This window comes from Vulpes vulpes, chromosome 7 (assembly GCF_048418805.1).
Source record: "Vulpes vulpes isolate BD-2025 chromosome 7, VulVul3, whole genome shotgun sequence".
Lineage (NCBI taxonomy): Eukaryota > Metazoa > Chordata > Mammalia > Carnivora > Canidae > Vulpes > Vulpes vulpes.
Window position 1 is genome coordinate 69942134 of NC_132786.1, and position 21016 is coordinate 69963149.

Consider the following 21016-nt stretch of genomic DNA (forward strand, 5'->3'; position numbering starts at 1 on the left):
TCTCCCCAGCTCTGCCCCAACTGCCCCCATGAGAAGAAGGAGGGGAGAGGTCAGAGAGAGGTTTTAGATGCTCAGCATGTTGTCTTCTCTGAGGTGGACAATGCCCATCACCCCAGTCACCATCCTACGAGGTAGCTGAGGGGCCCTCTGAGTCTCTGGAAAGCTCAGAGTTGGCCACTTACACACAGCTCCTCTGGCAAGAGCTCGCCTGCTGCTTCTCCAGATGCCTTTTCCTTTGGCTGGATTGAAGCCTTTAAAAAAATGACACCTTGGATTTTATTTCACTCCTTTTTCTAAAAAGTCCAAAGACGTTTACAGGCGTGAGCTCTATAGACTTTATGGAAACCCATCAAAAAGCAGGCCTTGTTTCCTTCATCTTTATAGAGTGGAAAATAAAAGCACAGGGAAGATGGAATAACTCTTCTAAGGCCACACAGTTCTTCTGAGAAAGAGGGGAGAGAAAGCCAGCGTAGGTTCCTAGAGCAGCCTTGGAGAGGTCTGTGCCAGACCAGAGCTGCTCGATGGGCACGCTGGGGGCTCTGCACCAGCTGTGGCAAGGTCCCTTCCACTCCCTGGAAGGACAGAACCCGGCTGTGACCCTGTGCTCACATGGGGATCCGGGAGGCTGGAATAAAACAAGGAGAGACTCACCAGAAACACAGTGGTGAAATGGTCCAAAGGCTTTTCTGTTGGTTCCCGGACTCCTGAAAGTGTCCAGGACTCAGGAGCAAAAGGTTGGATGTGTGTGTCACACGGGGTATCCAGGGGATATTCTCTTTAAGGAATGCTCGTAGACGTTCCAGTCATTTTTAGGGACTACAGTGCTTAGGAAAGGCTGAAGGAATGTTAAACATATTTCTTCCTGAAAAGACTTTTCAGATCTTTCCTGTAACTAATCGTTAGGAGCCTCTCATGTGGTGTTGGAATGTACTGTTTCGGTACAAAATTATTTGCCCAAGGAGCCCTGTTTTGGTAGAGCATCCTTGGGGGGCTTGACTTCCACAGAAGACACCGTGGGGAATGCTGGGTTGCCCATCTTCCCCTATGCTTTAAAAAACAAAACAGAACAGGGAATCTGAGATGGGGCATCACGAGGCACCACTGTGGCTTGTTGAGTTCATTCGTGAACCTTCTACTTCTATTCCTCTCTCCCCAACTGATTGCCTGTGCATGCCTCTGTCATGGTATTGTCACTCACATGTTAATGTTTCTAGTTCTCTTGTTCTGCACTCAAGAGTCCTCATCTGTGTGTCTGCTCAATAATAAGTGTAGGTGTGGAGGCCACATTCCCTCTTACTCCGGAGGAGAGCTGTCTGGAGCGGCCCCTGCTCATGGGTGCTGGCCCAGGGCTTGCTGGTGTGATGGTGATGATGGACGATCTAAGCTACCAAGATGGAGCCCTGAGGGGTTGGAGGTGGGGCAGAGAGGCCATGGAGGCCAGCAGAGGAAAGAGACTCTAGGGATCTGTGTTTTTTCACCATGGTCCTTCCAACTACTTAGGTTGACTGTTGACAGGCCACCTAGTTTCTCTGGATCTGATTGTTTCACATGAAAGAGGATTCTCCTAGCCTTGCCATTCCCTGACTCGGTACTTCTGCTTATTGCCCTGATGTTCCCTCCTAATTTTCCTCCTTTTTAATTTTCAGCTCTTAACCATTGATGATAATTTCTGTGGCCTGGATATGAATGCCCCCCTGGGCGTGTCGGAGATGGTGCGTGGCATTCCCGTCTTCACGGAGGACAGGGACCGCATGACTTCCGTCATCGCGTACGTCTACAAGAATCACTCTCTGGCCTTCGTGGGCACCAAAAGTGGCAAGCTGAAGAAGGTAGGACCTGCGAAGGCAATCTCTTCCCACTGGCATGGATATTATCTCATGCTGTTTTACTACTTTGGCCCCAATGGGCAAGTGATACAAGCTTGAGCTAAGGAGATAAGTTGCTGTTGAGGTCATGAATGATGCCCTGTCCCTCCTCTGCTTTCATGTGGAGGGTTGTTGTGGGGATCACAGTGGGTGAGTGTGCAGATTCATCTCTTTCCTAGGGCTGGTGTGCACATGGCGGAGTTACTGCAGCCTCACCTGGCCATCCTAAAGGGCGTGCTCTGGCCAGCCTGGGTTTGTGCCCTGCAGCAATGGCTCTTGAAGGGCAGTGGTTGGGGAAGGTGGACAGGGGCAAGTTATGTGCCTGTTCCTCTTGCTTCAGTCCTTTTGACTGGTGCATCCAGCTGGAATCCGTGCGGGGAAACAGATAAAAAAAAGTTCAGGACCTGCTGGAGCTGCTGTCGGGGCTGAGAGTCAGATGGTGGGATGAAGAAACTGTGGGTATTGTGAGGGCATAGAAATGACTTGAGGTGGAGTAGAATGGTATTGACCTGGACATGAGCTTTTCCTCCTCATCCTCTAGAAGCTTTCAGGCCTCAGGGTATTGGGTGATGTTGGCCCATCAGCAGCACTGGGGGCACCCTTCCACCTAAGACTCTTCTCTCAGCCACATTTGCTCAGGCTTCTCATCTCAATGACTTGGAGCTGGTGCCCTAGAGAGCCCCGGCTTGACTGGATCCAAAGCCTTCCTAAGACTAAGCAGTATATCCTGTTTTGTGTTGGCTGATAATTGCACTTCAGTCTCATCCCAGGGAAATATTGGTGAATCTATGTGGAAATCCCGCTTGTCTAATTTAGGCTTCCCATGGAATTCTCTGGATGTTGTGTGATTCACACTGGGCACTACCCGATCTGAAACCGTTTTGAACTCTACTTTCTCTTCATTGTGTTTTGGGGTATTAGTGCCACGTGGTCAAGGGGACATGTTCTGGGCAAATCTGGAAGACTTTGCCTACTCTCCCATCCTACTATATAACAGCCTGGCAATCATTTCTTTCTCTAAATCCGACATCTCTTGGAACAGGCAGTGGGGCTGGAGTGTGAGAGTAGGGAGGGGGAAAGGCAGGGAGAGTGTGTGTGAGGTGGGGGGATGTGTGGGGTGTAGTTACACGGGTAGTATCTGGAAGAGGAAGCATGTGCTGGGGAAGTGCCATGACGCGCCACCAGGATGACGCGGGCGGCGTGCCACCATCTGGTGCTGCCCAGAGAGCTAACTGTGGAACTGTCGTGGAGGGCCTTCCGTGTCAAATGAATGACTAATTTCACCATCATCTCCATAGCTTTCAGAACTATATTTCCTAATTCCCTGCATTTCTGTGAAGACTATGTTAAGTCTTGTGGCTGCCTTGGCCTGTTGTGATTCTGGCTCACACGTTGAACTGAAACTCGTGGAAGCCCGAGAGGGTGCCGTGTGCGAGGTGTTGGTGTGTCGTCCCTGCATGACTCCTACCTGGATGGTGCTGTCTTCTGCCTCTCCCTCTAAGTGCACATGTGTCTACGTGTCTCATCACCTCCAGCTGCTGTCAGGAGCCTGGGCCAACTCCAGTCTCTCCTCTTCCCTCTGTCCTTGGCTTCCAGCTTTCCGTGAACTGGGAGTCAGGTATCTAAACTGGCTGAAATTGTGTCCCATAAGCCTCGGTATCAAGAGAGGAGGGAAGAGCCCAGACTTTGGAGCAGGGGCCTCGAGGTGTTTCTGTTGGATGCCCAGAGGATTTCATTTTTTATTATGATTCGGAGAGTTTGGTTTGCTAGGAAAGTGAGTTCTAAATACCAAAGGCCTTCCCACAGGGTGTTCATACAATGACCTGCTTCACCTGACCTGATGTGTAAATAAGCACTATTGGGAGTAGAAAGTAAGCAAGATGATTTGGGGTGCTTTAACTCTTTTCTCTAGAGACCCCAATCTCAGTGCAATGGAGAAGTAACTTACCCCAATGTGCTAAAAGATTCGCACCCACTGAATTTCCTACCCCGGGCCATAGGATCACTTACTTGCTGGCAAGACTGAGTAGATCCTTTAGGAGGCTTTTTTTTTTTTTTCTCCTTTTTTTTTTTTTTTTGTCATTGTCATTCACTGGTGTCAGTGAAATAAACACTGAGAGTTCAGTGCACATAACAGAACAGACAGTTATTTTCTCTCGGGGGAGCAAAAGAGACATGTTTCCTGGCCAAGGTTGCATTGTAAACCCAAGACAGTCAACCTGCAAATGTGCGCTGTTGGTCAGAGGATGGATCGAGGTCAGTGGGGCTGGCTCTCTTGCACCCGTGGAAGCCAGGCCCCTGATGGGGAGGTCAGAGTGCAGCGCATGTCCATGACAGTGGGCTGAGGACACCTCCGGGGGTCTGGGCACGCAGAGTGCACAGACACAATGCCCATAGGCAGGCTGTAGGCAGAGCCTTGCCTTCAAGTGTCTCCAGAGCTCAGCCAGGCCTGCAACGACAGGCAATACCTGACCAGGAGGCTCGGGGCTTTATAAACCTTGGACTGGCATTTCCCATTATTTTGGGGAGTTGATGTAAGAACAATTCTGTTCCAGCCACCTGGGACGTTCCATTTAATTTCCAGAGCAATGGGGCGATTGGTGAAGCATAAACATTTGAGAGGTAAGAGCAGAGGGTCATGTGGGGGGAATGAGCCAGTGGCCCTCCTGGGGAAAGCCGGGCCATCGGGGCAGCCAAACTTTCTGCTCCATGAGCTCAGAGTGGCAGCCTTTTTAATAGTTTTGCTGGAACCCAGCTACTGCTGCTGCAGACTCAGCATAGCCGGCCCAGGGGACAGTGTGAGTTGGGAAAGGAAGGCTGGGCTGCTGAGTCTGTTGTTTGAAATAATAAAAAGCAAAGGCCAGTTTATTTATTTTTTCCAAACAATAGAATTTCCCACCACCCTGCTCGCTGAGCACCACTCCCCTTTCCTTGCCATAACTCTGTATTGCTTTTCCCAGAGGTTATCGGACCACATTCACCTTTTGGGCAGAGGCCCAGCCATGAAATGCTTTGGGGCTGCAGGAGGATTTTTGCAGGAAGTTTTGTGAGCTACTGAAACGAGGGGGTGAGAATAATGGAAATCACACTGCAGCCGTAATTACAGAGTTGTCTTCCCTGAGCCCTGTAATAATCTCCTGTGTGTATCAAGGGCCGTGCAGAGTTCTTTGCAATACGACAAGAGACTTGAGGTAGGGAGGGTGGGTGGGAGGGCTTGGGAGTTTGCTGTGGGTTTCAGGGGTCTGAGAGCTATCCATAGGTTGCCCTCAAAATTACTGACTTTTCCTTTTGTTTAAAAGGTGTGGGTCCCCATCATTTGCAACCTTGTCTCTGATGACCATAATTTCACTCCTTTAGTGCACACATCACATGAGGCAGAGGGAAAGGAGGTGAGGAAAGTGCCAATTTGGATGTCTTTCATGTTTTCTGATGCGTGTGTGTGTGTGTGTGTGTGTGTGTGTGGCCGGTATTGGCAGCTTTTCCATGGCTAGTGTTATAGGCAAGCACCGTTAAGCAATGTGGCATATAAATGCTACCAGTCACCAGGAAGTACCTAGGAACTTAAGAAATAACCCACAGACTGTTAAAATTTCAACTCCTGGTTAAAAAAAGTCTTAAGGCGAATACTATCCTGATCTGCTGTAGAGTGTCTGCGGAAACGAGAAAATCTCTGTCCTGAGTTGGGGTAATGAGGCCAGTGTTGCCTCAGATGAACAAAAATCTCTTTGCTTAAATATTTTGGCTCTTTCCTTGCCTCTTGCATTCCTACCACTAAGTGATCATATTTTATAGCTGCTGTTCGGCAGTGAATTTACTGCCTGACATTAGTGGGAGAGACTAATGTTCATTGTGAGCCAAAACATCATAAACTTCCATGTGAGGTGTGATGGCTCCTTTCCTTTTGTGATTGCATTGTTCCTGAGTATTTAACTAGGCTAAACTGTTGACATCTAAGGGGCAGAGCACTTTGTGGAGACTGGTTATGCAGAACTCGGACTGGTCCGACTCTTGGCCCATAGGAGGATATGTAGCCTTGTGTGTGACATGCCAAGCCTCAGCAGCCTCTCTTGACAGGGACTCAGCGTGTGTCAGCAGGGAGAGTACACAGGAGTAGATATCTTAAAAATCATTCCCGTCGGGAATTATTATGCACATCATCAAAATGGATATTGTCTATTTCGAAATTGATTTGCTTGTGTTCCACGGTTCCAGAAGGGCAACCAAACAGAAGTGGGGTGGGGTGGAGGGAGACCCACCTGGGTCTGTATCATTCTGACCATAAGGTCTAGGGAATAGATGCTCTGTGTGTGTGCAATGCTCAAGTCACAGAGCAATACTGGATCAGAGATGTGTAGCCACTGCTTTGCGACTTCCTAAATGTATCCGAGAATTCTAAACACTCCCCTGGAAGTTTGAATCAACTTTAAAAAGAAATTCATTCCATTGATAGGACTCCAAATGGGTGAAGGTATCACAAAATCGAATGGAGATGTAATGTTGGAACTCCAACTTGCCTGGGGATCCTGAGATTAGAGCAGAGGTACGTGATCTGGGGCAGGATTTGGTCAGTGAGCTCTGTTACGAGTTTCTTCAAACAGAGGTGTGTGGGAAGCCTGTGTAGGTCTGAAGGTGTGGGGTAAGTGAAGAGGAGCTGAGGTTGAAGATGCTACAGACAGAAGAGCACCACAGATGTTTTAGGGGTGCCGTGCCCCTTCTACTCATCTTTCATCTCAGGGGGGACAAGACATGGCTTTTCTGTCATTAGTCCTTCAAGCCTGGGGACCACAAGACTGGCTGGCCTTCAGACCAACCTCACTTCATGCCAGTTGCCCACTCTGGTCCATCTCCTACTTGTGCAGCCTTCCCTGCTGGGTTTTAAGCCATTTTGTCTGTGCGGTATGTGGTAGACGTGGAGGGCGGCCTAAGCTGGTCAATGTCCTCAAGGGCGTGTCTTATATTCTTGAGCAATATTAAGTCTTCATTCAATCATCCTTTTTATATAAGTGTATCCCCACTGGCATTCACTTCCTGCCCCTTGCTATTTTTCACTACTTTGCCCTTGGACCCACCCATTGTCCCTGCATGTCCCTGGTGGGGGGAATCTCAGGGGGTTGCTCAGAGCAGACCTGACCGGGCATTGGGAGGTGTCCTCACCATGGAGCTTCGGCCTCAGCCCTTCTCAGAGCAGCTTGACACCATAAGCTGGGGCATCATCTCTTTCTCCTGGCAACCTCTTGAAATACACACTTTGAGATCCCCAGAAAATACTACCTCGGGAACGCTTGTCATTTTATATTCCAAATGATCATTAATAGTGCACATGATTTAAGGAGATAGTCTTCAATGAGCTTTGCCAATTCAAGATTTATTGATACACGTGTGCCACTTTTTTGAATCATATGTGTGTGTGTATGTGGTGTATGCATTTGTGTAGAATGATCCTGATCATAAATTAAAATGCAAAGGCATTAAAATGGAAGAGAGTGCTGCAGAAACACCCCAAATCATAGAGCGCACTCAGTCAGCTGATGCTCAAATGCCAGACACGCTGGAAGAATTTATCCAGTGACACATGCAAGTGAAGTAAAATATTGTGCTTTACAAGAACATATCATTAAAATGAAAACTAGCAGCATATCAGGAGTCTGGCCATGTAACCAAGACAACAAAGATGGGAAAGGATGAAAGACATGGTGTACCAGAGGAAGAGGGAGGAGCAGAGGCGAGGGGAGGATGGGGCCCCCAGCTGTAAAGGGCCTCTTACTGCTGGGCTTGCATCTGATAGGACCCATATCAGAGGACGACAGTATCTTTGAGTTCGCAGTGGTGAAGGCACTCGGTGAGGGCAAGACCAGGGGCAGGTCTTCATTGCCTGAAATCACTGCACTTCCTCAGCCACTTTGATGGGAAAGGTAGTGGCAGCTGAACAGACTCAGGACTCATGGGCTGAGCTCTGATTGGGGTGTCTGCTGAGAGTCCCTCCTTGTTAGCAAAGGACTTCTGTGAATGTGGCCACATGACTGGCCGCCTGGGGGTGTCACGGAGCGTTTCTCAGCAGCTTTGGCTTCTTGTAGAGGCATTCACGGGGACCTTTTTAATTTTTTAAAAAATTTTTTAATAAAAAATTAATTTTTTATTGGTGTTCAATTTGCCAACATACAGAATAACATCCAGTGCTCATCCCGTCAAGTGCCCTCCTCAGTGCCCGTCACCCATTCACCCCCACCCCCGCCCTCCTCCCCTTCCACCACCCCTAGTTCGTTTCTCACGGGGACCTTTAAAATATCTCTCTCAAGTGTGCTGTAGTCACTTGGTGCTTTCTATTTGGCCCCAGATGACACAGGGGCCTTGCTTACCCACTGGGACAGAACAAGTTACCCCAGAATGTAGGGGCTTAACCAAAACAACATTTGTTATCTTGTAGTTTCTGTGGTTGGGCATCCCGTCAGGGCCTAGCTGGGTGGTTCTAGTTTGGGGTTACTGACAGACTGCTGCTAGTCAAGGCGGCAGGCGGGGCTGGGTAGGGGGAAGATGCACTCCTAAGATCATCCCTGTGGCTGTGGGCAAGCTTCAGGTCCCCACTGGCTGCACCATGTGGACCACGCCCCCCATGACGGCCGTTCACACAACACAGCAGCTGAGAGAGAGAAGAGAGGGTGAGCAACCTGAAAGCGTCGATCTCTTTGAAACCCAATTTCAGAGGTAGCATCCTGTCACCTTTGCTGTATTCCGTTCCTTGGAACTGTCATATGGTCCAGCCTCCCTTCAGGATGAGGGGCTTCCAGCTTCTACCTAGGCCTGGATACCAAGAGGCAGGGGCCACGGCCCTTTTAGTGGCTGCTCACCACACTACGGCCCTGTTTCTGCATCCTCGAGGGCACCCAAGCCAGTACTCTTAGACTTCCAGTTATCTGTTTGTGGTGCAAGGAGGGCCACAGCCCGGAGACTCTATGGCTCCCGGCTTTGCCCCCATTGGGAAGCACCTCCTTCCTTAGGAAGGGCTCCCTTTCCTAGTGATGGAGCTGGCAGGAAAGAAGGTGGGAAGGGAACCCTAGTGCTTTGAACGTCTGGTGAGTACCAGTTCCTATTCTGGGCATTTTACGTGCATAATCCTCAGCATTTCCTTTGGGGTAGATGCTACAACCTCCGTTTAACACATGAGCCAAGAGACTGCCTAACTCTCCAGGATCACATAGTTCGACCTAAGGTCTGCCCTTGACTCCTTTATGTGGTAACATCTGGGACTCTACTGAGGTTGTTCTCTCAGGCTGTGGGTTAACCTCACCTCCCCAACTGGGAGAGGAGGTGGTCACCTGGCCTCCTGCACCTGGCCAGTGTGCCTGTTGGTCAGAAACTTCCTTTCATTCCCTCTGCCCCAGTGCAGGCTCAGGGCCCTGTGCTGGAACCCCGGGTGGTGATAACCGATTTCCTGTGTCTAGGTGCTCCCCTCTTTAATTGTCCTATGAGTTGTGCCAGGTTCATCTATCCAAAACAACTCCAAGCCTATCTGTGTCCTGGGTAAAAAAAAAAAAAAAAAAAAAAAAAGAAAAAGAAAAGAAAAGAAGAGAAGAGAAAAAAAAAGAACAGTTGCCTCACCCAGGCTCCTGTGGCCCCCAGCTATGGCCCTGCTGTAAATAGCCCGGCCCCACTGCCTTCCAGCTCAGCTCTTCAGCCCTGGCCCGGCACAGGTTGAGTCCTTTAGGGCCCTGGCTACCTTTAAATGCCAACGAAGAGCCTCCCACCTGAGAAACAATGGGATGCCCACCTACCTGGCAGCTCTCCACGGTTTCCCTCTGGAGGAGCGATCCTGCTGGAGCCCCAGCCTGCACAGAGTGGGCGGTGGCCTCGGGGAGGCCCGGAGCTTTTCTGGGAAGCAGACAAGCTGTGCTTTTCCACTTGCCACTGACCTGCTGCCTAGGACGCACTCGGGCGCTCCTTCGTCTTTAGCTTCTCACCCGCGTGCTCTCTCCCCACAGCCTGGGGACTGTGTGTAGAGGTTCTTGATGGGTTTTCTCATTGTTGGGTCATCCAGGGCCCCTGTCTTTGCTCATTGGATGATGGCTGCTTCTCCTTAGATCCCAGAATTGCTTTGCAAGCCTGTGGGGCCGAGGACCTAGTGACGCCCTCTCCTTACCACGCTTGGTCATTTTGAGCACCTCCCCCGTCCAGCCCGGGTTGCCTTCATTTTCTTCCTAAATGCCCATCCCCCCAGCCCGAGCTTCTTGGCCGTGCCCTCAGTCCTGGGCTTGCCTTTGTTCACTGCCACCTCTCAGCTCTTGCCTGTTGGCTCGGTGTCGTTATGTAGTATTGTGCTTCTGCCAAACATGTATCTCCTCATGAACATTATCTTGACCAACTCACCCAGAACCACTGTGAGGCTAGTGAGGTCTGGGGCAGCCCTGATTCCACAATTCCTTCCTAGGTTTGGTGGCCTGAGGAACAGTGACTTGAGGGGCACCCTTTCCTCCAAAGCTGCCCCTGGATGCCCGTCGCCAGGTGGCATTATCTCCATTGTTCACTGCAGAAGCCAAGGCTCATAAAGATGAGGAATTGGGGCCCATCTTCACATCCCATGTTGCTGGCACAGCGGGGTGGGGACCCAGCTCTACTCTGTTGACCTGCTTTGTCCACATGAGTCCCATCAGGAAAAAAGGGCCAAGGAGTGGATGTGAGAGCAGTGGGTGTTGGCTCAGGGGTCTCCCCCACCCCATAGACCCTCCCTTCTTCTCAGGCTACTGAAACACACAGCATCCCCAGTGCCTCTCCCCAGGTCCCAACTTTTCTGGCTTCCTGGAGAATCATTCAGAAGCCCCCTCCCTTCCCCTTCTTTAGTTCAGGCTCTCTGCTGTCTCCCCAACATTCCCTCCAGTGATCATTCATTTTCTTCAGCCTCCCCCAAAAGATCATAGCATTTATCCATGAGTTTCTACCAGAAACAGGATTCCTCTGTGGGGACTTCTTATGATGGGTATACAAGTTTTTTGAAAAGTTGTATGTAATTATATCTTAAATGGCTCAGATTAGCGTACATGGACTAGCTTATTTAATCTTTATGATCACAGTTGTTTTGGGCCTTCCCTCAGACATGCCAGATGTGAGAGAGGAAAATACATTTTCTATTTTTTAAAGATTTATTCATCCATTTTATTATTTTTTTACAGATTTATTTCTTATTTTAGAGAGAAAGAGAGAGAGCGAGAGAGCGAGCATAAGTGTATGTGAGTGGGGGGAGGGACAGAGGGAGAGAATCTCAAGCAGACCCCCTGTTGAGTGTGGAGCCTGAACCCAAGGGGCTCGATCCTATGACCCTGAGATCATGACTAGAGCTGAAAGCAAGAGTCAGACTTGAAACAAACTGTGCCACCCAGGAGCCCCAGGAAAGCACATTTTAAACTTCACTTTCAGAGTAAATCTCTTTTAGATCCCGTGAGGTTTTTCGGATAGAATCAGCTTAGGCTCTGGGTGGACCTGAACTTGCACATCGTTGACTTTAAGTGCCACCAATGGCCACTGGGGACGCTTGACCCCACCGTGATCTGGGCAGCACCAAGGCCACAGGGATGCTGGAAGTGCCCACGCTACTTCTTGTCTCCACTAGGCCGTGAGCTCTTTATCCAATGGAAAGGTCATGGGCTTTGGTGGAAGAGATTCGAGTTCATCAAAGGCAGCCAATGAATCCTTTTTCAAATGGGAGAATGGGTTCCCCAAATGGATACATTATGTATCCATTTTATCAATTTGAGTTTTTATTCAGTCCTGTTTTTTTTTTTTAAGATTTTATTTATCCATTCATGAAAGAGAGAGAGAGAGAGAGAGAGAGAAAGAGAGAGAGAGAGGCAGAGACACAGGCAGAGGGAGAAGCAGGCTCCATGCAGGGAGTCCGACATGGGACTCCATCCCGGGTCTCCAGGATCATGACCGGGCCGAAGGCGGTGCTAAACCGCTGAGCCACCCGGGGTGCCCCAAGTCCTGTTTTGATTTACCCAGAAATCATAGTCCATCAGAGGTTCCAAACTCTATAGCCGAGAACTTCTGAAAGCAGTTTATTTTCTTCACATAAAAAATGGGCGATTAATATAGCTGGATCTGTGACCCAGTGTGTCTAAATCCTCCCAGTTAGACCACAATAAAGGCCATTTCCAGCTCGCAGTCACGCGCACCCTGGTTGGGCGGTGGCTGTGCTCCATGTGATATATTTGGGACAGAGACTGAAGAGCAGCCCCTCAGTCTGGGACATGCCAGTCTTCTGCTGCAAGGAAGAGAGAGGCAGCAGAGCCACCTGACGACTGTTAGAGCCGCCCCTTGGAGGGAGCACCCATTACTGCTGTTCACATTTTATCGGTCAAACCAAAGTGAATGGTGTGGGAAGTAGGAATCTGCCACGGGAAATGGCCCCATGTGGATGTGTATGGTGGGGAGGGAGAGAGGGGCAGAGAACATTTTGTTAAAACACAGTTTACCGGAAAGACTATTAGTGCGATCGTCAACGTTGAGTCAAGAAATATCAACTTGGTCATCTGTAATGTGCTAGATGCATCTTGACTTAAAGAGCTATGGTCTTTTCTGCCTTAATATTGGAGAAAATGTGTGAGGAATATAGGATATGACTGACTTCATATCATCAACCCCCAGACATCGTGTTAGAGATTTTTTTTTTGAAAAAAAAACAAAACAAAAACAAAAACAAAACAAAAAACCTAAACCCTCTATCAGCTGATTTTCTTGTGATTTGCTTTTTCTCCCGAAACCAAAACTAGAGTTGTTCAAGTCCTTCCATTAGTTAGACTCTGAATGTTTGTATTTCCTTGCATTCAGTTGTCCGTAAGAGTGAGGGTACTTTTTTACACACGGAGATCGGATTGTGCCCAGCAGAGGTCTCTGGAGGTAATTAAATTATCCAAATTTATTCAATCATTTCTCTTACCTGCAATTAAATCGAGCCTCCCAAATTCATTTTCCCTGAGTAATTTAACTCCCTAAACTTCCCGCATTTCCCCCTCTGAACTCTGCTTTTCTAACTGTGAATTCCAAAATTCATTCTGGACACAGGCAGGACCTCTGGCCCCTGAATTCCATTCCTCTGGGTGATGAACCCACCCTGGTTCCCGCTGACTACCTACTCAAGGCCAGCTCACAGGCCTCCTTCTCAGGGCTCCCTACCATCCACTGCTCTGGAAAAGGCAGGAGAAGTGCAGAGCTGGAATTCCAAGCCGAGGAAGCCGTCCTGCAGATTGGTTTGGAAAACATTGATTTTTTTAGCTCTCAAACTTATTTTGTAGACTGCCAATTTTTTGGCAGACACGTCTTAAACGTATATCGCACTGATGATGCATGAGAGCCATTGAGCATCCATAACTGGGGAAAATGATAAGTATTTTCATGGCTGAGCTGGTGGCAGTGATTGTGAGGGCCTTGGCAATCACGGAAAGCTCGTGAGGAGTTTGCCCTTTTGCAGATGCGCTAGGAGGGGCCCGCTTGTCCTTTCTAGGCTCTCCACCTTCTATTTCCAGGTAGATAAGACATAGACCCACATGCACATGACTGTGTGCCCCCTCCATCCACACACATTCACGTCACCAGCATGCACACGTGCTGAATCCCCACATGTACCTGTACGTGGGCACTGAGGTACCAGACCCTCCTCTGTGCTCAAGCCTGGGGCTCGCCCTCCTTGGCTGTGCTCCCCCTCCCTTGTGTTCTCTCTGGGAATTAGCAGCACACCATCTAATCAGTTTACCTCTGACTCGCCCACTTTGGCTTCGAGATGATGACAGAGTGGAGCTATTTAGCTGTCAAACGCGCTGACTGTTGCCCAGATGGACAGCATTTCAGACATCAGAGTGGGCTCTTTTTCCTCCGTGTGTGTGTGTGTGTGTGTGTGTGTGTGTGTGTTGGGGGGGGGGGTAATGAGTCTCCCAGATGCTTTTTTAAGTGCTTTTTGCATCTGCCTTTCATTTTAATGCCTCCTGCTTGCTGACCTCGCTTCCCGGCAGCCAGTGTAAGTGTGATTCCCATAATTAGCTTAGTGATAATTTAATCTCTGTGTTTTAAATTTGATTGTTTTTGAGAGCCCTGGGTCTGGGGACGGGAGAAAGGGGGACCTTTGCTTTTGTCCAGACTCTCTCTGTCCAGGGACACGTGCGGGGAGGGGACTTGCTGGTTTGGGGTGGGGGTGGGGACAGTGAGAGGAAGGCCATTGTGGGTAGATTCTGGTTCCCTTCCTTTGTCCCTGTGTCCCATCAGAGTATGAAGGCAGGTGAGTATGGGTACACACAGCACTTGAAGGTGCCTCAGTGAGGAGCAGCTCCAAGATGGGAAAACATCCACTTCCCTAGTAGTCATGGCAGCCATTCTCTTAAGCCAGAGAAGGACAAGAAGGAGCAAAAGGAGCCACTGGGTGCCACCTTGTTGCATCCCACACTCATCCCCGCAGTCTTCGTGTCTGGGTCTGTGTCTTTATGTTCAGGTGTGCACCTGGGGTTGCCTGTACCTCTCAATGGTCAGGAACCAGGCCTGCATATTACATGAAGAGCTGGAATTGACCGCAGGGAGATCTCAGCTGTGTTTCTGGTTGCACTTCTAATTTCGGACAAATTATTTATTTGAACAATGAGAATATTGATATACGCACCCTCCGCCTCTCTCATGAAGGAGCTGGGGATAACAGGACTTCCCATCTGCAGAGCAGTCTTTGAGTCACCAGGAGGAAAAAAAATAAAAATGAAGAAGATGGTGAGGAACGGATGACTTTCTATGCTTAGTAAACTTCCAAGAAGGAAAAAAAAAAAAAACTTCCAAGAAGAGTCTCCGAAACCCATGGATAGAAATGCCCAGGTGAACCCAGGCCAGGAGTGTGGAAGGTCTCCAGAGATCGGGGCCTGTAGGGGAAACCTCAGATGCTCCAAATAGATGCACTAACCAGTCCTTGTGAGATTTAACTGTGCTCAAGATCTCTTTGGCAGAACTTCAGAAGCCCAGTGAGGAAGGGGAACGATGTCATTCAGCTGAGCTACTCTTGGCCCCTCACTGAGCGGCTAGGACATGTGAGGCCCTCGAATGGGTGAATAACCAGGGTGAGAAGGGGGCACGGGCAGGCCGTCCTCGGCTCTGAGGTTGGGTTCCCTCCTACCATCTCCTGCAGCCTGGAAACAAGGTCTTTGATTTATGAGCTGACTTTTAATTAAAAGAACAGCAGAAAAGAAATCTCATTTTGCCACCATAGGATAAATGATTCACGATCCGAACTAATTTTGCTTCTTCTCCAAATGTCCCCATGCCGCAGGAGCGGGTGCATGTGTGTCTGTGATGGGACGTTGGCTCGGGGCTCTGGTCTGACTCCTCTGACGCGTCTGTGCTCCCAGGCCTGACCTTGCCTCTACCTTCGGGGTCCTCCTGTGCTGTCCTAACACCTGCTTCCAGGTGTGCATTCTTGCCCAGGGTCACAATTTCTCTTTGCAGCTTTCCTCAGGATCTTTACTTGAAGAGATGCTGTCAATTTTAAGTTGCTTGTAGAACTTTTCTTTCTTCTTTCAACCACGACGATGTTCATACGGTCTCTGGCAGAAGAGACTTTATTTTGTGGTCACCCCGAATTCTCAGGATGCTTTTATTTCCCTGAGAGCCCCTTATGACTTCCCTTTGGCATTTCCCGGGGCGGAATTTACCAGACCCGCAGCCCATGTTCTCTGGGAGTTGATCTGCTGTAATATGACCGAATCTGATGTGGGTGTGACCTGCCACGTGTGTGGACATAAACTTGGCCTCTTTATGTGACATTTCTTTACCATCACTATCCATCCACCACCTTTAGCAGTATGATATGGACTGCCTTTTCCTGTGGGTCCTTCCTTCTGGAAATACCAATGTTTATTTGCTATTTAGAAGTATATTTCTGTCTGAGAGGCTACTGGGTCTATTCTCAGTATTTCCATCCTTCCCTCCATCAGCAAGATTTGTGGGGCCTGTCCATTGGCTACAGAAGTATGAGCCAAGTGTCCTCAACACAACCAAAGGACCCTCCTGCCACTACCCTTGCTGTGACTTTGGGGCAATATTGGAGAAGCCACCATAGTCTCTTTGCTCCAAGGAAGGAGAGAGAATCTGTCCCTGAAATACACTGAAAAACCTCAGTGGAGGGATCCCTGGGTGGCGCAGTGGTTGGGCGCCTGCCTTTGGCCCAGGGCGCGATCCTGGAGACCCGGGATCGAATCCCATGTCAGGCTCCCGGTGCATGGAGCCTGCTTCTCCCTCTGCCTGTGTCTCTGCCTCTCTCTCTCTCTCTCTGTATGACTATCATAAAAAAAAAAAAAAAAAAAAACCTCAGGGGAAGTGGCCAGCAAAAATCACCAGCTAAGATAAGCCAGGAAAAAAAATTTGCAGAGCCACGGAGAGGCCTCTTGAGCCAGTGGCAGGAATTCGGGTTTGTACTTGGTGATGAATTTTCATTCTTCTCTGCTGGCTGACTCACTTTGAGGGATGAGGGACAATCACCCCCCTTTGCAGGGTCTCAGTCTTATTTGCAGTAAACAACAGAGGGAGTGAGCTCCAGCCCTCCCCCACCTTCTGTCTGCTGCTGCATTTATAAATACTCAGTCACATAATGTCCTGGTGTCAGCACGGGGGAGGCTCACAGGGACATAAGCCACCACTTCACAGTTAGAATGTTTTTTACTGCCTGCCACTCACCTCAAACTAAGAATTGGTATCTGTGGGCTCGCCTTCAAGCACCAGCTCACGCAGCCCGCTGCCTGTCACCAAGCCCAGCCGTCTCCTGCACCTGCTCCTCTTTCATGAGTTGAGGGAAAGACCCCTGTGCCCTCCACCTACGTTGGGGGACCAGCAGTGACGTCTACTTTCCAACCTGTCGAAGTGATGCTTCCCAGAGCACTGTGGGGCCCTGGGGCTGTTCTGCGAGATGAGATCACTGGTGCTAAACTTGTCTTTGCTGACAGCCTGGAACTGGATTCCAGGGTTCCTGGCAGGCTTGGGAGGTAGTCGGCTGGGGGTGAGTTCCCACAGATGCCCCAGCTCCTGCCACCACTGCTGTCTCCTGAGTCGGGCTTCCTTCTCCTCTGACACTTCTCTCCTCCCAGTCGGGTTTGCCAGGCTCCCTGTTCTAAAGAATTGCCTCCCTGTCCACCACCCCCACCTGGTTCCTGGTGGCTTAAAAGGCTGTAGAAAGCCAGGTTGGAGATCTTTAAAAAAAAAAAAAAAAAAGAGGGGGTGGCTCAGTTGTTTAGTGTCTGACTCTTGATTTCAGCTCAGGTAGTGATCTCAGCATTTTGAGATTGAGCCCCACGGTGGGGGAGGGCCTCCTGCTCGGTGGGGAGTCGGCTTGAGGTTCCCTCTCACTCCCTCTCCCCCTGCCCCTCCCCTACTCTCTCTCTCTCTCTCAAATCTTTTTTTTTTTTTTAAAGCCAGGTTGGAGGATATGCCAGGCATCAGTCACTTCCCTGTTCTTGCGTGTGGACAGCTGTCTTGCATCGCAAGCACTGGTGCTTGGTGTTGTGCAATCCATGCCCGGGGGCGGGGGGGTTGCTGCAGTTGGGCCCCAGAGCCTGAAAGAGCTCCTCTCCTCTTCAGGCTCCAGCATGTCTGTGGCCTGCCATCCTGACAGATGAGTATGGAACTCCAAGGGTCCCAGGAATTTAGAACAAGACTTGGGAATCCCATCACTGGGAACCTGGGCCATGTGACTCTGAAAGAGAGGGCTTTCTGGCAAGGGAGACGGAGCCCGGCCAGGGTGCTCCACTGAAGTCGCAGGTGAGATAGACGAGCTTCCCTGCTGGGAGGACTTGGCCAGGAGCACCTTGAGAGAAGCCCAGGGTGGGGGGGGTGGTGTGTGCAGAGGGAGCACCAGGCATCTCACCAGGGACTAGCAGCGAGCGTTTTAGTCTCCTGTCACTTACTGACTTCAAACAGCACAGTTAGTAGGTTAGAAGTGACATGGGTCTCACTGGGCCAAAATCACGGTGTCTGACAGCTGCATTCCCTCCTGGAGCTTCTCAGGGAGAATCCATCCCCTTGCCTTTCTGGCTTCCGGAAGCTGCCCACATTCCTTGGTTCAGGGCCCTCTTCCTCTGTTTTCAAAGCTCGCAGCATTGCGGCTCTCGAGCCTTCTGTAGTCTTAGCTCCCTCTGACCCCAGCTGGGAAGGCTTTGGGCTTTTAGGACTCGTGATGTGATTAGATCAGACTCACCTGCATAATCATCAGTGGAAGCTGATGACACTGCAAAGGTCAGAGTCACCACATCATCAGTCAGGGTTGGAGAGGGGAGGACAGGATGGAAGAATGAGAGAAAAGTGAGCAGCTACTGCGTGCCAGGCCCTTTGCTCCCCAGACCTTACATGTGAAAGTCTACGGCCCTTGCAGCAGCCCTGCGTGCTAAGCGTTTACTCCAGTTTTTTCCCCAAGACACTTAGATTCAGACCCCAGAACCCACACTCTTGTGTTCGCTCTCCCTGTACGGACTTAACAGATTTTGTGTATGTGTGCCCATGTGCATTTTGGAGCTTGATTTGGTTTCCTCACCCCAAATCCAGCTTTGTGTAGGTAGGGGTGAGGCTGGGGCATGTGAGGAGTTTGAGCCCCAGAGAGGAAGCTCTTGGTCTTAGCATCCTGGGCAGCTCTCCTTGCTGGAAGTTTCTGAGCATTCCAGGGCCTGTGTTCTGAGCCCCAGAGAGAGTGGGCCTTTTCTCTCGCCGCCTGTTGAAATCCCTGGACTCTCACCACGAGCTTCTCTACTTACAGGACTGAGCTCAATTGGGCTTGTGAAAAGGAACAGCTGATGTGTTATATAATTCCCTTTCAAATGTGTGTGTAACAGTATGTGCATAAATATAGTGTGTGTATGTGTGTGTGTAGGGGGGGAGTTGTTCCTGGAAAAGCTGAGGAGGACCTGTTTGCCATTTTCGATGACTTGTTCTAAAGCATTCCTCTGCCTGTCTTCTCATTCCGTTCTCCTTCTCCTGCTCCTGCAGGAAGATGGAGAGAAGTCGCAGTGCGCAGCAGCCCACGGGAAGGGATGTTAGGGACATTGGGCTTCCGACTGCCTCTTCTACTGTGTCACCATAAGGCACAGACCTCCGCATGCGACCTCAGCTCTTCGGGTTATTGATGTGAGAAATTCTGCCTTTGGGCTTCAACGAGATCGAGTGTGCAAACAGATACCACGATCAGGAAAAGCTACTTGTGCAGAATATGGATGTGTGTGTATAAATCTGAATTTACAAAGAATAAATGGGGATGGTTTTTAAATAGAGCCTTTAAAAGATGAATTATGTTTTCTTTTCTTTTTTTAACTTTTTATTTAAATTCTTTATTTAAATTTTTTATTTAAATTATTTTCTTTTTTTAAGTTCAATTTGCCAACATATAGCATAACACCCAGTGCTCATTCTGTCAAGTGCCCCTCCTCAGTACTGTCACCCAGTCACCCCAACCCCCCGCCCCCCTCCCTTTTCACCACCCCTTGTTCGGTGTCTCTCATGTTCTGTTGCCCTCACTGATATTTCCCACTCATTTTCTCTCCTTTCCCCTTTATTGCCTTTCACTATTATTTATATTCCCCGAATGAATGAGAACATATAATGTTTGTCCTTCTCCGATTGACTTACTTCACTCAGCATAATACCCTCCAGGTCCATCCATGTCAAAGCAAATGGTGGGTATTTGTCGTTTCTAATGGCTGAGGAATATTCCATTGTATACAGAGACCACATCTTCTTGATCCATTCATCTTTCGATGGACACTGAGGCTCCTTCCACAGTTTGGCTATTGTGGCCATTGCTGCTAGAAACATCGGGTGCAGGTCTCCCGGCGTTTCACTGCATCTGTATCTTTGGGGTAAATCCCCAGCAGCCCAATTGCTGGGTCGTAGGGCAGGTCTATTTTTAACTCTTTGAGGAACCTCCACGCAGTTTTCCAGATTGTTTGCACCAGTTCACGTTCTCACCAACAGTGCAAGAGGGTTCCCCTTTCTCTGCATCCTCTCCAACATTTGTGGTTTCCTGCCTTGTTAATTTTCCCCATTCTCACTGGTGTGAGGTGGTATCTCATTGTGGTTTTGATTTGTATTTCCCTGATGGCAAGTGAGGCAGAGCATTTTCTCATGTGCATGTTGGCCATGTCCATGTCTTCCTCTGTGAGATTTCTCTTCATGTCTTTTGCCCATTTCATGATGGGATTGTTTGTTTCTTTGGTGTTGAGTTTAATAAGTTCTTTATAGATCTTGGAAACTAGCCCTTTATCTGATAGGTCATTTGCAAATATCTGCTCCCATTCTGTAGGTTGTCTTTTAGTTTTGTTGACTATTTCTTGTGCTGTGCAAAAGCTTCTTATCTTGATGAAGTCCCAATAGTTCATTTTTGCTTTTGTTTCTTTTGCCTTCGTGGATGAATCTTGCAAGAAGTTGCTGTGGCCAAGTTCAAAAAGGGTGTTGCCTGTGTTCTCCTCTAGGATTTTGATGGAATAAAGATGAATTATATTTCAAATTTTCAACAATCCTCTGTGTGCGTGTGTGTGTGTGTGTGTGTGTTAGTCAGTTAAAGCTTTGACGGTGTGAATGTAAAGATTTCCTATCTTTTTTATAATTACCTTAAACTTATCTTTGGCCCAGTTGATTTGATAGCAGACTAGAGTTTTGTGTGAGTGTTTTCCAGAGACTTAAAAATTAGGAGGGGCTGTTCCAGCTCATCCGCACAAGGATTGGTCAGGGAATACCCAGGTACATACCCAGGGAACCAGCCAACGAACCAGGTGGAGTCAGGGTGTGTAAGTGCGAGTGTGATACGCCTATGTGAGAGCCCTGTGTAATTACCTCTGATGGTACCTTCTGCATTAGGGGGACAGGTGTTTCATTAAGTTTGAGAGATCTGGGGCATCCTCACTATGCCATGGTGGGATCTTGGCGTTCCAAAGTGAGCACGCAAGGATCCAACTGCCGAGAAGCTGGTTTTTTCAGCATATTTTAACTGCTTGGACACCACTGTCCTGAATGACGAGCTTATTTAAAGGATCAGAAAGACTCAAACTGTACCGCCACACAGCCTCTGAGAATGCTGTTAGGGCCATCCCGGGAAGAGACTGGAAGTCTGGATCCCTGGTCCACCGCTTTTTTGTTCTGTGATCTTGTGTCTGCCACTTTCCCTC

General features: G+C 49.1%; 1 protein-coding gene across 1 annotated transcript in view; it reads left to right on the forward strand.

The window, feature by feature from the left end:
• Positions 1-21016, forward strand: part of PLXNA4 (plexin A4) — a 427871-nt gene that overhangs the window by 79203 nt on the left and 327652 nt on the right. The window contains exon 3 of the mRNA XM_072764009.1: positions 1647-1829. Coding sequence (XP_072620110.1) covers positions 1647-1829 — 183 coding nt within the window. The remainder of the gene's footprint in view (positions 1-1646; positions 1830-21016) is intronic.